At 40.7% G+C, this 17,101-nt stretch overlaps 1 protein-coding gene across 1 annotated transcript in view; it reads left to right on the top strand.

Annotated features, from left to right (window-relative positions):
- The window catches only part of vps13b (vacuolar protein sorting 13 homolog B), a 433,420-nt gene that overhangs the window by 158,830 nt on the left and 257,489 nt on the right, over positions 1 to 17,101 (top strand). Inside the window, exons 20-21 of the mRNA XM_079241403.1 lie at positions 9,359 to 9,468; positions 13,696 to 13,828. Of these exons, the coding sequence (XP_079097529.1) occupies positions 9,359 to 9,468; positions 13,696 to 13,828 (243 nt within the window). The remainder of the gene's footprint in view (positions 1 to 9,358; positions 9,469 to 13,695; positions 13,829 to 17,101) is intronic.

The following is a 17,101-nucleotide window of genomic DNA, read 5'->3' on the forward strand; positions in this document are numbered from 1 at the left end:
GCAACCTATTTTAGATCAGATTAAAAAAGTGCATTCCTAACTTATCTTACATGAGTAACTTAATCCCTAAATTGTTGTTTCTGGAATTAAAAAAAAAAATAAAAAAATTATGGTGTAACAGGGTGGGTTTGTTCCGGGGAGTTATATATTAAAAAAGATGACTGTATTGTATTTTAAATATTATGTCTAACTAATTTTCCAATAAAAAAAACTGAACAAAAAAATAAAACATGCAGGGCAGGGGGTCCCAGAGGACCAGGATTGAGGAATATGGCCATAAAGTAAGCTATCAATTCCAATTACATGCTAACGTTCCTGAGAAATTATGAACAGAATAGTAGTCAGGGATGCCAGTGATCTACAAGGAGTAGTTCAGAGTTCTGCAGGTTAAATTCAGTGTCTTACGATGAAACACTGTTTAAATGTGTAGTTGCATCAGACTGGCTTTAGGGAACCAAATCAAAGTCCACCTGCAGTTTTAAAATAAAGAACAGACGGTTGTTTACTCATCACTGGGTGGGTCACATCCCTGCTGCTGTCAGTCAGTCCAATGAGAAAGACAGATTCCCATGAATGTAGCGCACTAACGTTCAAGTGGACTTGCAAGTTAGCTTAGCCTGACTATTATTTCTCAGTTTTCCGTCTTTCTGCATGTCTATTGCTCTGCACTTTGATCAGTGTGCATCAGATAGACCATGCTGGATTTTAAAAGGTTTACTTCCAGGCCTAAGAACTGGCTAAAGAAAAACCACTGTATTCACTTTTAGTACTGTCATTTTCTGTGTGGGGGGGCAAGCGGCAACCTCCGGCGGTTAAAAGTGAAGCCTATGCGCAAGTGCATAAAACTGCAGTTCCCCCTTCATCCACTAGGGGCTGCAAAACAGCGCAAATCCCCATTGACTCCCATGTTAAAAAGACCAACTTCACAGCAGAAATAAACATGTTTACAGCCTGGTTCAAAAATCCATTTTCGGTTTAATAGATCAGGTTTACCTTCATGACAACTGTGGGGGGAGTAAATTTTTTTTCTAACTCACCCGTTTAGAAGTAATTTAATCTTGAAATTCGGCATAGTTAAGGGCATATCCTTTTGATTGACAGGTACCCGATCTCCCGCTTCAAGTCAGAAGAATGTAGAACAACCGCAGTTTGTGGCTGGTTAACAACGTGACTTAGCTTTAGCCCGCTTACCTCAGTTAGCTGGTTAGCTCCTGTTATCTGCGCGTTAGCTTGGTTAGCTCTTTGCTACAGAAAGCTCGGAGTTCGCTCGATGTCAATCATCCACCATGACACTAAAAACTCCACCAAATACAGTCTATGGTGGGGGGGTATAAAGGTTGGTGTGTCTGTATGCACTAACAATGGATTTACTTTTTAATAGGAGTTTTGGGAGTGTTGTACTTAATTTTATATTGTTCTATGTTTATATATATATATATATATATATGTATATATATATATATATATATATATATATATATATATATATATATATATATGTGTGTGTGTCTATGCATGTATGTATATATGCACATATGTATATATATACTTTTAATTTTGCTTTTTAATGTACTTTGTATTTTTTTTTTTTGTCATCTCTGTCTGGTGTAAAAGCCAAACTAGGGACAAGTGCTGAAAGTTAGCCTTTGCTAAAATGCTGTTGTGTGTGACATAAGCACTTCTCCCTATCAAGTAAATTAATAAAATTTTTTTAAAAAAAGTTCTACTTTAAGGATAGAACTGCATCATTAGCTGTGTTTCCATGACATTTTTTCTCAAAATAAAAGCAATATTTGTATGTTTCGACACACAGCAGTTGTGATGTGCAGGTGTTTGCATTGAACAGTGTTTAGCACATAAGGCGGACGAGTTTTACGAGAATTGCGGCTCATGCGATGTAGCCACTCGTTTTCTACCTGCTGTCGAGAATTTGCTATGGCTTTTCAAAGCTTTTCTCCCTCTTTCCTTTTCTAAACCTCTGCTGCTGTTTGTTCCACACCGCGCCATCGTTACCCGAAAGGAACTGGTCACAACCCCCCACGTCACAGAAATGCTAAAAGTGTTTCTATTTCACTTATGAAATATATTTCTCTATCAAAACGTCTTAAAAAAAAAAAAAAAAAAAAAAAAAAACACCTCATGAGAGGTTAAAACCTTTTAGTAATATTTGAGACTTTATTCGAAAAATGGGTTTTTCTGTTCACGTATTTTTTGGCGTAATTCTAGGTGTAATGGAAACTTAAGATCTTGCTATTTAAAATCATCGTTTATAATCATTTCAGGTTTAATTTATATAAAATACGTGGAAGCCACAGCTCATAGAGGCAGACATGTGATTACTTTACTCCCCTCTTCATGACAAACTGAGAGAACTCGGCTTGAACTGCAGAGGAAGTCCATGGAGCCCACTGAATGATAGCAGCGATAAGGCGTTTTCAAGGTAACTGCGCACAACCTCGGCGCTCTGTGGGAAAGCAGCAGCAGCAGCAGAAGTCTGTTTATTTTAATGAGCTCAGAAGTGTCTCTCCTGTTCCCTTTACATTATACTGGGGCTCATTTAGAGTTCACACAGTGCACCATATGTCCATGATGGATATGGTAATGATACATTAATGCAATCAGGACCCAGTCTGTTTTCTCTCTCATTAAGAACACTAGCTATCTTACTGACAAAAAGCTGGGTCAAGCACTTTCTATCGATGTGGTTTGAAGTATCTCTGTGAGCCTGAAGTATCTCACCTAGTGACAACATCTAGAGCGCTCCAAATCAGTTGGGCCGCAGGCAGCAAATGTCTGGTTGACTTTTCAACACCGTAAGAGTTGATGGGGATTTATGAAGGCAAGGAATCAACCAGAAGCGGCCTATGTATGGTCATGGAGCGTCTTATCAACATCTGGAGCTTGACAGAGTTGCACTTCTACTGCTTCAACTCCCCTTCGGGCCTCTCCACTGATTCCGTGAGATGCAGGAGAACATTTTCCCTTGGTCCAGTGCTCAATGTGTGGTCCGCTTCATGAGATCTCAGATCTCTTTGTAGGACTTCAACAAAGGAATAAAGAAATTAAATGAAATTATAGACAATTTCTGCTCAGATCCTTTCTAATTTCTAATCCCTTCTTTATTTAAAAGAATGAGATCGATCAAAGTACTGGTGAGGACATTATGTTAGATTAATTCTGCAGATTGTTTATACTAAGTAACTCAAATGCAAGGAACACCTTTAGGGACAAATATGTGGTTAAATATCTTGATCAAGGATGTAATGAACTGAGGAACCAGACCAGAAACATCTAATTGAGGATTTCCACTCTTCCTGCTGGGGTCTCTCCGTTCGGTTTCACCTACATAAGGCACAGATTTTCATGTGTCCATCTGCAAACAGAATCTTTAGAGATTAAAATACTTAAGATATACATATTCATACCAAGGGAATAGTTGAATTAAACAGTTTGGGAGGTGTTGAACTCAACACCAGCCCCGCTGAGTTAAACATCCCAGAAGGATACTCTTACACCACTGCAGCATAGTCAGTATTTTTGTTTGGGGTCAAACCGAAGCCTGAAAACCGTCTTAGTTCCACAGATAAGAACCATGAGTCATCAACCCGAGCTGATTGGAAAACAGGGAGTTTCTGGGAGAGATGATCCTTTGAGCCTGGCAGCAACTCACAAAAATTAGCTTAACATGTTAAACTATTCGTATAACTGTAAACCTCCACCGAGCAGAATGTTAAAAAATCCTTTAAAAAGTTCCTGGATCCAAACGGTGATCCGGATCAGCACATAAATTATGTCAGTTCTTCCTTTTCACATTTCCAACAAGTCCTGAAAATTTCATGAAAAGTTATCTTGAACACAAACAGACAAACAAACAGATAAACACCAGAAAAACATAACCTCCTTAGCAGAGGTATTTATGAATGCTGAACATCTTTATTTGCACAGGTTTGAAATACGCAGCGATGCATGTGTCCAATATGAAGAAAAGGCCTTTTCAACATGTATCAAACATGTGTTTGCTTCTCATCTGTCTTGGTGTGCTTGTGATACATCTGACTGTGAACTTTACACAACGAGACTTGCCGTTATTGCTGTTATTGACCCATAAATCATAAACGTTCAGGATGGAATCGTGATTCACATATAAATAACACAAGTAAAATACGTCTGGTCTGTTCCTTTAATCCAACATGAACTGGTCAAAACTGCATCAAACATTTTGACTCTACTTGTCTATTTGTCACGTTTCATGTGTTTACAATTCCCTAGTTTTTAACTGGACGGATTTTTAATTTATTGCTTTTATTTCTAATACTTTATTTTCTTATTTTTAAATTAATTTTTTATCTGTTTTTTTTTTTCCTTTCTCTGTTGCAGCACCTGTAAGCAGTGAATTAGCTCTTCTCCACATTCCAGTGCATTGTTGGCTGCATGTTAACTTGATAACTTTTTATTTCAGGCAGTGATATTTACAGCAAAGAAATGCAAGTCTGTCATTTTTCAAACAATGAACTGTGTAACTAAAAACAGGGAAAACACAGTTTTGCCAGAGAGGGAGTGGGAAGAAGAAAACTAAGCGTTCCACATGACAAACGAATCTGGATCTGAAGAAGTACTCTGTCATCATCAATACTTATTTTCTTTGTTGTGTGCAACAAAAACGGTACTCCTGAATACTTCTGTATGTGTCTCTTCTGTCTGTTTATCAAGTTTTCTTTCTATCTGTTGGATTTCATCTAAAACAGCTTTTTTTATTTAGTTTTATTTATTTTAAAGCTGTTTTCTGCTACTTTCCACGTCTGTCTGCCATTTGTTGCTCTTCTCATGAGCTGAATCACTTTCCAGCTTTCTTCCTTCCCTTTACTGTTACTGTACCCACAGCTATAGTCAACCTTTATGAGGTGGGTCCAGCCTGTCAGCTGCAAGCTACCGCTGTTGGATCATACTGAAAGACACACACACACTTAGGCTTATATATTCTGTTAAAACCACACACACATACACACACACACACACACACTTACTGAATGTACCAGCTTCCAGCGCAGAGAATTGAATCGGCCCTGAATGAGAGCAGGGTTTCCGTAGACCGGGGTCTGTTTCCAGTCAAACCTGCCCGTGTCCTTCCTGAGCCCCCGGGCTCCTGTGGCGGCGTTGCCCAGGGCCGCTGGGTCGCAGCTCAGCGGGGGGACTGCATGCATGTGGGTGCAGAGTGAAGAGATTATTAGCAAGAAGGTGTGTGACATCAGTGCCTGTTCAGTGACCCACAGCACATGTTCAGTAGAGCCAAACAGAAACAGAAAGATGCATTTCCACACAAAAATATAAATCCTAACCTTCACACAATGTTCCTAGCACCCACCCACACACAGCTGAGTCCCGTTTTAATAGTGTCAGCAGCTCCAGTTCTCTCTCTCTCACACACACACACATCAGTAGAACACCTGTCGGGCTGCATAGCTCGCTCCAGGACACCTTCAAGTCATGAGCTCATCGGAAAAGCAATTAAAGGCGGTGTAGGCCCCGTACGCTGGCGTAATGTTTTGTTTTGCTACTTGGCTTAGAAATTAACCAAACCTGTCAGAAGTCATCTGGCTGACGCGGGCTGGGCCATATTTATTTATTTTCTGTTGGAGAAGCTGGATGCAGGGACCCTGCGCTGCCTCACGTCCAACAATGAAACAATTCTGAGGGGTGATTAGCTGGCTGGGACATAAATTCTCCCCCCTTCTCCCTACCTGGGGGGTGGTTGGAGAACACCTCCCAACTCTCCCTGCCTGTCTCTTTATTCTGATGTGGAGGTCACGGCCCTGTCGTTGAGAGGTTGCGCCCTTTGTAACCCCAATCAGGGCCGTGGTCTCCAGTGGAGGACTTGGTTTTGAACTTGCGTTGACCTAAACACTCCCCATTTCTCCGATTTCATGATCGCACTGACAGAACAAAAGCAGATTTAAGAGACGTCCATGTTGAAAGTAATGTAGCCTTGTAAAAAAACTGTAAGATAACGGAAAGATTTGGGCCTGATAGGTTACCAAGACTTGACCCAGAGAAGAAAAGACGGACAAAGACGTCATGGTTTGAAGTCTTTTTTTTCTCGTCGGGCCCGATGTAGCCTGAGGCCGTGAGCAGCCTGATGTCAGACATCCATAAAACAACACCAGCAGCACCAGGCTTGCTTTTAACTCTACTGGTCTTTCGCCACTGAAGGGAAGAAAAAAGAAAACACCTTTGACATTAATAGGTCCGCTGTGGGTTAGTTAACCTAAGTGTGTCTTCACAGCACATTCAGGGATTCTACATATTCCCAGTCTCGGCTGCTGAGCAGTTTTCTGGTGTTTTCTTCAGGAATCATTTAGTAAGTAAAAAAAACAAAAACACCTTTGTTATTATTGTCATCACTTTCTGTAATTACACACATGCCACCCTGTTAGAGCAGAGGAAAAACAACAGTTAGCCTGCTGCCGAGGTCGCCCTCTGAGCATGCCAGGCCCTTTCATGGGGCTGCACGCTTCAAAGGATGTGTCACTCTGAGACGCTTATTTCAACACCGTGATGAAACAGGAACACAGTGTGGACGCTAAAGCCTTGGCCCTTCAAAGCCTCAATAGCAGAGTCAACACATTTTATTTCTTTGTCACTGTCAGACTGGCCGAGAGCTGGTGGAGAGACCTTGTTTGCTTTGTTAATCTTAGAGAGGGAGCTTTCTGAGTGGAGTTGTGATCTCTCAGCGTGCGAAATTCTGTCATTAACAGACGGCGAAGCCACCGTAAACACAGATGCAGTCAGACTGCAGCTGTTGACTCTGAAAACACTGACAGGTATTTAAGCAACCATCTCCTACACACTCAACCAGTCAAAGTTGCTACCAACAAAATGTCTCACGCTGATGTTTCACTTTAGCTTTGATTACAGCAGCAGAGATCAGTAAGTTTTGCATTCATTTTTTGCCAAAACCTTGTATTGATGAAGGGAGGGTCCACCATGTCATAAAGCTTCCTCCACCCCATCCCAGAGATTCTCAGCAGGGTTCATGTCTGGACTCTGCAGTGGAAAAACAATGTCTCCTGCTCCACGAAGCTCTCTTCATGTGGAAATGTTCATTCACTATGAAACTCAACCCAGAGTTCTACTACTGTTTTGCTTTCATGTAACTTTTGAATGATCACCGATCTCCATCATTCAGGCATTTTTTTCTGACCACATTTCATCCTTTCCAGCTTTAATGATGCATTGCACAGTTTTCATCCCAGTTTTAGTCGTTTCTGCATGATTTGTGCTGTGATTTGACCATTTTTAAACAGATTAACATGTTTTCTACCACCATTATTATTATTATTTGGGTAGTTTATTCATTTACTTATGTTTCTGTAGTGAAACTGACACCCTGCTTCATGCACTATATAGCATAGATGGTGAACGATAATGATTGTCCTTGAATGTTGTTAAAAAACAGCTTTTCACACACACACACACACACACACACACACACACACACATATATATATATATATATATATATATATATATATATATATATATATATATATATATATATATATATATACATATATACATATATATCTGCAGTAACAATCCATATATTGCATAAAATGAATTAGATTGAGAAATAAACAATGGGCTATATGGACCACAAGTTAGGATCAATACATTAAAAACATGCTTTTTGGGTCCTTTACTGTTCATGCTGCCTGAGCGATGATGAAACCACTCAAAGTCAAGCCTCAGCTCTGCAACCACAGCCAAAGCCTATTAAGCAGCCGCATTGTGGTATCAGAGTTCAAACCACACGACTGAGGTTACAGTATGATTCCCCCGTGAGGATGACAACAACGGGCTGAGCAGTTTAAACAAAGATTGATAAAGTGATCTGAGGAAGAGCTCGTTTTCCTGAGCAGAGACGTATAGAAGTCCAGGCAGAGCCAAAAACCAACAAGTCTACTGATGGAAGAACCGCTCATTAGTTTGACTTGATGCAATGAGAAGAAAATCCCTTTACTGTGTAAATTCTACATCACTTACTATTTATTAGTAATTCATGAACTGAACCATCTTTATTTTCGTGCTCTTTTCTGTTTTAATCTTTTTTAGCCTTTATGTTGAAATAAACTCTCAAATCAGATACAATAAAAGAACACCTGAATATTATTATTATTATTATTATTATTATTATTATTATTATGAATAATCAAAATAATTTAAAAAATAATACTGATAATCATAATGGTAATATTCATAATAAGAATAATGTAAATAATAATAACAATAATAATAATAATAATAATAATAATAATAATAATAATTCAAACACTTCATTGAAAAGTGCATAAATTTAGAAGAAACTTTTCATTTCTTTTGTTTGACGTCATGCATGAGCTTCATGCTCCAAATACACACACATAAATACACTTAAGAGTTCACAGGCCACAAATGTCGGTATGCTGTAAAAGTGGAGCAAATTAGAGCAGTTTTATTTGCATTGTTCACAGGGAATCATGAAAGCAGGAGCGATTCCTGCCAAACTTGAGAGCTAGTCTAACAAAAACACGTGTTAGTGTCTTTGGTAGTGTGAGTGTGCTTAGGGAGGGTTTATAATTGTGCTTTGTTCATGTTTTAGAGACACTAAAATGTTAAGGAAAGCAGCAGGCAATCAGGCTTTGTTGAAGGTGAAACACACACACACATGTAGACGCACACACACATACATGCCTCAGGGTCTAAAACAGGTTCTGAAACAGAAGACCGGAGTCTAGTCCAAAGCTCCATTAAACTGCTGAAAGTCCATGTAGAGCTGAAACATCCTCCTATCGTCATGCTGGGACATTCCACGGCACGCCAGAGACCCTGCACTAATCCTGCCGGCATGGGAATCATTATTGATATGATCCTAATGCATTACCTCAGGGCCTGCCTATTGTTGGTAAAGATTATTTTTAAGAGTAAACCAAAACCCAGAGAAAGTCTTGAGTTTCATTGAAATTTATCAAAAGAAAATGTTATTCTTGGCTTAGTGTGATACCGCTTTGAACAGCACAATTGAAACAAACTGTGCTCCTTGCAAGCAGCCTTGATACCCACCAGCAGGTCATTAGGACACACTGTAAGCCGCGCTGTGCTGCAGTGGAACAACCTGAGAACACGGCCCATAAATGTTTGTCATCTTATCACTTTACATTGATTTAAGTCATCCATATTTATGTTGCTCCTACTTTACCAATCCTTTCCACTTCTTTGTGATGATTACTCTTTGTCAAATCCATGCTTGTGGAATCTGAAGTCATTTAGATTGGTTATATTTGGATTTTAATTGTGCTTTTCTGATTGTGTTTGTGCTTTCCAGGTGCAGTCCTGCTGGTCAGTGTCCAAGGCATAGCGGTCAATGTGGATCCAATCTTCTGCACATGGCTGCTCTATCAGCCTCACAGAGGGAGCAGCAGGAAGCAGCAACAGGTACTTGACCCTGTGTCATGTTCTCAGACAATATCTGTCGCTTTATCTGACAAATCTGCACTTCATTCAGACTTTGTTTTTTTTTTTGGTTTTTTTTTGGCTGCTTATCTGGAAACTAACCACAGTTGTAACAGAATTAACCTTTTAGCCTGTCTGGAAGGATAAGCTCAACCATCACACCGAGGCGACGTTTTTCCTTCATGTCCATCTTTTTAGTAAATAAATCACCCACATAACTGGTGATACTGGACAAATCCCAACCAATATTCTGCTTCCTTTAATTAAAATGAATAAATAAGACTTTAATATTCCTAAGTTCTGTTTCTGTGTGGAAACTGAAGCATGTTTTAATGTGTAATATGCTTTTATGAAGCACTTGCAGTAATAACTCCTCCTGTTCTTTTAGTTGTTCCAGCTGAAAGCTTGAAGCTGACATCAGTGTCTGCAGCTCCTCCTCCCTCTACCTCGCCTTCTCTTCGTTACCTCCATACATGTGCTCTGCTCCCTGTCTTCCATCCACTTTCTCTCTGTTTATTTGACAGGCGGCCATGATGACGGTTATGGACATTGAATGTTTTGTGCCGCACTTCATACACACACGTAGGCACAGTCAGTTTGATTACCTTCCACATAGCACAGGTTCACCTTGTAAAGGCACAAAGAATATGATTTTTTATCATATTTTTGTTCTTTTAATGTGGCTCTGCTTCATGCCTCTTGTAGTTTGAAGAACCTCTGGAGGTTGTAACCGTACGAGGGTAAACACATGTTATAAGCTGAGCTGCAGCCAAGTGGAGGATACACAATACCGGCTGCTGCATATGAGATTGTGAGGTTTTGTGTGTTTATGGTCATGCTGCAGCAGATGTTTGTGTTTGTGTGAAGCTGTCTACCTCAGCTGCCTGTCAGGGCCACCTCTCAAGGCCGGGTTAGTTTAGACAAGGCCTTCATCCGAAGGCCGGTCAGTGGCATGTGAAGGACAGTGGAGAGGATGCGGACTTGTTTGCAGCAGGATTCCAGGGCATGCTGAAAAATGAGGTGGCGAGGAAACATACTAGAGCACAGACAAGGGAATGAGAACAAAGCTTCCTGGTCGAATAAAGACAAAAGTTGCAGAAGTCAGAAGAAAATTGATCAGAGCAAGAAAAGATAAATGCAAACACCAACTCATGGATGCCCTATTAGAGGGAAATTAGATCAAATATGAGGAACGGGCGACTGTTAGACAAGTATGGAGCAAAGCGGAGAGGACAGTGCTGAGGAGGTGAGGCTGGATTAAAAATAAACTGAAACCAGAGTGCAGGAAACGGGAGAAATCAGATAAGTAGAGGAACGGCTGGGGAAATGAGGAATGACGAGAAACGGAGAAGGAGGAAAAAAAAAAGTTGGGAACCAAATCAGCATTTGCTTTGGCTGTTTTCAACGCCCCCTGCCCCCCATTTGTTGGGTAGGACTTTGCCTGTATTATGTCATTTAGGAGGAATGAACAACGGTCATTAGGTATAGAAACCTGCCTTCGACATAGAGGACTACATCATGGCCAGAAACCTTTCTATATGTGCCAACGGATTTATTTTACATTCAGCAACTATTTGGCATCTTTCCTCAGACACAAAAATACTTTAATGATTACTTTCTTGCTCTTTTCATAGTTTTTTATGAACCAGCTCAGAATTAATGTACAGAAGACAATGCTATGTGTTGAAGTTAAAAAGCAGACTCTGAATGGAAAGAGTCAACATAAAACTGTCTGTTCCACTGCTCCATGTGTGCAGCTACAGGCGGAAAGCAGCAAACCAATAATTTCACACTCTAAAATCATTTTTTGTTGTCTGCAAACAAGGCATTCTGAGTGTGGAGTGATGATCAAAAGAGTTTTCAATTCAATTCAACTTTATTTATATCGCGTCAAATCCCGGCAATGCCATCACAAGATGCTGAATTTTCCCCTCGGGGATGAATAAAGTATCTTTATTTGATTTGATTTGATTGACAGACAGGAAAAAGAAAACATCATGAAAGCCAATTCTTAATGGCCTATATCAGGAAACCAACAGATTGAGTTGGAAACTCCAACTCCACCTCCCATCCTGAGCACATCGGCTACAGTGGGAAGGAAAAACTGGGAAAAGTTTCGGACATAGTTAACAGAGAGCAGAGAAAACCTCAGAGTCATGTGACTTTTCTCAGATAAATGAAACTGAACGTTAGCATCTGTTATCCTTTCCATTCCTACCCTGAGCCGTCCTAACATCAAGCCTTTTCTCCACTGCCTTCCAACTCAGGAGGCAACACGGGAGTTTGGAGCTGATCCGCCGCTTAGGCACTTCTGAGCCAAGGAAGTGTGCGGCACGTGCTCTCAGTAGAGTTATAGACAAAACATTTAGTCTGCCGTTCGATATTATTAACAAGTATCAATACTTGTTACTAAACAGGAGCCTGAGATGATGATTCATGCTTTGGGTTCGCCGTGAGACGACTGCAGCAGCCTGTTCACCTGCCTTAAGAAGAAATCTGTGGCTCGTCTTCAGACAGTCCAGAACTCAGCTGCGAGGCTTCTGACCAGCAGGACCTGTGTTGAAATCTTTCTATCTTTGATTTAAAATCTTGATGGTAACTTACTGAACTCGACATGGACAGGGCCCGAGTTACATCGATGACTTAATAAAGCCTTAATAAAGCTTAATAAGCTCGGCTCGAAGCCTGAGGTCGTCCAGACAACACCTGTTGATGGTCCCACAAATTTGCTTTAAAACTCGGGGAGACAGATGTTTTAAAGCTGTTGCTCCCCGTCTTTGGAAAGAGTTTCGTCAGGATCTGCCCTCTCTGGTCTCAGCAGATGCCTTTAAAAACGCTCATGAAGACATATTTGCTTGGGCGAACATTTTAGACTCAGACTTATGTTGTTACGTTTCTCTATATGTTGTACTTTTTTACTGCTGTGAAACGCTTTGTGCCCTTTCTCAGCAGGCACTGCAATGGGCAGCCCTGCCCCTACAGCTTCTCCTGTTTACAGAAGCCGTACCTGTATGCTCTGCAGACTTAACGCCTGTTTGTTATTAATTGCATTTTGCTACCAATAAGCAGCAGTGTGAGGCTGCAGTGGAAGTATCTGGAGAGAAGTTTGATCCTGCAGTTTGTTTTGCTGCTGGAAAGACTGAAGCCAAAGTGGACAAATATTTACTTTGTGATGAAATTAAAGGGTTAAAAAATAATATTAATAATAAATGTAATTTGCTGCCTGAAGTTTTTCTCCACACTTCAACATCTGCTGTTGTTTTGGCTGTTTTGACCTCTGTGATAAACCTGTTTTCTGATTTCTACCTCCTGCTTCAGCCGATTTTTCAAGCTGCTTAAAACTTATTTGACTTTTAGCTCTTTGAAGGACTCAACACGAGCATTTCTGTGTTGGTTGAATATCCCAAATCCTTCACAAGAGATACTCACATAAAACACCATATTTTAGGTTCTTGAAGGTCTTTTTTTTTAGCACAACCAAACTGTTTTGAAGTTAATTCAGGTCGTGTTTTCTCAGCTTTGTTCGTAGGATGCAGGAAGCTTGGATGGATTCTGCTTCATATCTCACTCAGTAGCTTCACATACTAATGTAGTTTAAGAGCCAACTTTTAATTTCAACCACAACCAACATCTGGGTCACAACGTAGTCGCTGAAAAGCAGCTGTGCTGATATGTGTGTGTGTGTGTGTGTGTGTGTGTGTGTGTGTGTACAGCAGTACATGCTTGGCCTGCTGCGTTGTGCAGCTGCATCAGAGCCGAATGGTACTGCTGGCTGATGCTAGCAGCGTTTTCTCATTTCAGACTAACCTTCCCCACCTCTGTCTTTCAGCCATCTTACTACCAGCCAGATTATGCATGTAGATGTGTGTGTGTGTGTTTGGCCTGCATGGGAGACTGCTAAGAAAAAACAAGGAGCTGTCACTGGTCCTTGTTTATCTTGGAAGAGGCTGCTGTGTTCCGTTGTGTTTTTCTTCTTTTTTTACCTGCCTCTCTGCGTTCTTTGCGTATGTGTGGAGCGCTGACTAACCCTGAGGTTAACATTGTGCAACGCTATCTCTGAGTAATGTTTTTACTAACTTAGATCAGTTCCTAAATTATGTTTACTTACTCGGCTACGGATCAGACCAAAGAAAAATGTGCTTTAACGGGCAAACAATGAGAGATTTCATTTTCATATGGAAGCTCAGTCATGTTGCTTTGTCATTACAGAACCCAGGTCCAGTTCCTCTTGCCAAGAGGAGGGAGGATGAGGTGTCCGTAGGGAGCACGCCGATGGCAAAGCAACCTTCCAATCAGGCGTCGGACTACGCCAGCAGCCCAGTGAAAACTAAAACAGTGACAGGTAGGTTTACCAACATTATTATGTGGCTAAGGTGTAATAATGTAACACATCACAGGACCTAACGTTCACTAAACTCAATATTTCAATTTCAATATCTAAAAATATGGTAGTAAAATAACAGCCTTCACCTGTGGATGGTCCTTCTGTGTGGTGGATCCAAGTTAAAAGTCTTGTTGTAAAGCATGCTAGCATGCTAGCATCTTCAAACAGCCAAGTGAAGCCTGACTTCATCTTTTGGTATTAATGCTGTGGTTCCTCTAGCTGTTATATGAGGATTTCCTCCAATATGCGCTGAAACGCAATGATTAATCAGTAAATTCAATTAAAATTATGCTTGATTTATGCGACACACACCCATGCATGTGTACATTTTTTTGTTAAAAAACTTTAAAGTTGTGAAGAAAAAATTCCGATATTTGATTTGATTCGGAAATTTGATTTCCCAACCCTAATAAATGTACATGTACATACATATATATATATATATATATATATATATATATATATATATATATATATATATATATATAAATTTATACTATACATATTTTAAATAAGCCTTGATTTCCTCCGAAATCTGCTGAAACGTAATGTTTAATCAGTAAATTCAATTGAAATTATGCTTGATTTATGCGTCACACAGCCATGCATGTGTACATATGCACCAGGGCCATCGAGGCCTAGCTCTACCACACCAGGTAGGACTCCAGGTACAGACTGAAACAATCCAACACCTCACAGCAGGGTGCAAGATACTGGAACGCAAAGAATACATGGAGCGCCATAACCAAGTAGCTGGAATAGTGTACTGGGACATTGTGGTGGAAAATACTCTGGTCTCTTTGTGCATAGACACAAAACACAGCAGGATGACAGCAAATCAATGCATATATGTCTAATACTTAATACAAACCAAAACCCATAATAATTTCTCCAACAACATCTGTGCAGAATGTGGACTGGAGACCCATAAATCCCAGTGGGAAACACCTCCCAAGGAGGTGCAGAATGAGAGGGCTAAGATCCTCTGGTACTTTCAGATCCAGACAGATAAAATGGTGGTGGCCAACCAAGCGGACATAGTGATCATGGATAAGCAGCAGAGGAAAGCCGTAGTGATCAATGTATCCATCCCAATGATGGATATATCAGGAAAAAGGAGCATGAGAAACTGGAGAAGTACCAAGGCCTCATGGAAGAACTGGTGAATGCCAACAGAAACCTGGAGAAACATCAGACATCTCCATCCAGAAGCGAGCAGTCCTAGGAGCAGCTAAGATCCTGCGTAGGACCCTTAGGCTCCCAGGACTCTGGTAGAGAACCCGAGCTGGAGATAAACAGCTACCCGCCCTGCCCAGAGGAGACGGGAGGGTGGGTGGGTGGAGAAACTAAGAGGGGAATATGTCATGTTGCAGGTCTTTTATGGGCTGTTACTACTAGTTCTGGTGAGAGAATTGCCGACTGCTTTCAGGTTGTTGTTGATGTTGCCAGAACAAGTCAGCAGACATTTACAAACTGCTAATTCATCCAGAGGGCAAATACAGTACAAATGCACTGGGTTTATACAGTCACAGTTACATAAACCTCAGCAATATTGTATATTGACCAACTAAAGAACGCTCTACACGTGTATTTATAGGTCATACCTGCGCGGAAAGCTGGAGCTGTGCATGACAGAACACAGAAACTTACTGCCTACATCAGTGGCTTTCATTCAATGCTCATAAAGCTGATAGACAAGCTCCTCTCTCACATATTCCTGTATGGATATTTAATTAATGTGACCATCGGACCGTTTTGAATGCTTTTATGGAACTGGATTTAATTTAAAGCTGAAAAAGAAAAAAAAACATGTTTAGACTCTCTTTTAAATACCATTTACTGCCAAAATGCTGCAGTGATGAGTCAGAGAAAATAAGCATGTTGGCCCAACAAGAGTGACTGATGAGTCCTTGCTTTTGGTGATGTCACCTTGTGGCTGTAAATTACGTTGACTGTCTGTAACATTCCTCCATGTTTTGTTTGTAAAAATGCTCCTTTGACATTTCAGCATCTGAAATCGGCCATTAAGGCTCCTTCCCTGCTCGTTTAAAAGGCTCGGAGCTGAAAGGTCACGCCGGTGTTTCCTTCTGGTTTTCCCTCTCTTCCTTTTCTTTTTGTGCACTAATGGCTTTTTCCATACCACAGCATCTTTGCTTATTCACGTCCCAGCAGTATATCTTCTCATTTGGCTTGTCAGTAAACAATCACCTTGGCTCCAAAGCTGCATCAGGGTGTAGTTTGTCAGCAACACTCACTAACTAGAGTACACTAGCTGTCAGAGTGTCGTCCGTCTCTGTGAACAGTCCTCATGTTTCCCAGCTTGTCTGGTCTTTTTAGCTTTTTTCTCCTGTGAAGTTTTGTTGTCGTGTTGCTTCTGTGTCTGGATGTCTGTCCACCACCAGGTAACTGCAAATAAGTGAAAATAAAACTGAAGATCTCATAGTTAGCTGCATCACACACTGTGTTTTGCTGCTTGTGATTGGCTCAGGGGACGGCACATCTGGTCCTAAATTGTGTCTGTTAAAGTGTAGTTTGTATTTCCTGTCTGGCATCTTACTGCTGGCCTGCGTTTGTTGGTCAGAAACTAAATCTGAGTCAGAGTCGAGATCTTTCTTGTCCAAATATTTCTCTTGTAAAGTGAAAACAAGACACTCTAACGAAGTGCTCATGTTGTTTTGTTGCCCCGCTCCACTTTGCCGCGTTGGAGCCGTGCAGTGAGGAAATGAAGAAGAAGCTCTTCTCTGCAGGCTGGTGTGGTGTCACAGAAGAAGAAGTATTGAAACGTTGCAAATAGTTTCCAAAAGCGAAGAGGATAAGAAAAGGGCAGCAGAGTTTAGCCCTGCTGGTTTTACTGGGGCAAAGCATCAGCCAGTGGATCTGGATAGACTGCAGCCAAGCAGCACTTCTGCCTTTTCCTGCTAACATCATCCATCTTCCTGCCATGTTTTCTTTTCAGACTAAAGACTTGAAAAGAAAAGTCTCAACTTCCCAGCGTCTTGGTTTGGAAGACCGTTTGGTTTACTGGTTGAGATTTTTTTTATTGAGATGTTCCAATCAATTTCTCTCAGAATTATTAGTGATTTATTGCAGATATGTGAACTGAAATAAAGGATTTTGTTTATTTCTCGGGGTTGTTTGACCATTCGGATGTCTGGAACACAGGTCATTGTTTTCCACACTGACTGGTCCTCATCTTCCCCCACTGGTGGGTAAAAGCTGTTAAATCCCAAA

This window comes from Telmatherina bonti (genome assembly GCF_933228915.1).
Source record: "Telmatherina bonti genome assembly, chromosome: 5".
NCBI lineage: Eukaryota > Metazoa > Chordata > Actinopteri > Atheriniformes > Telmatherinidae > Telmatherina > Telmatherina bonti.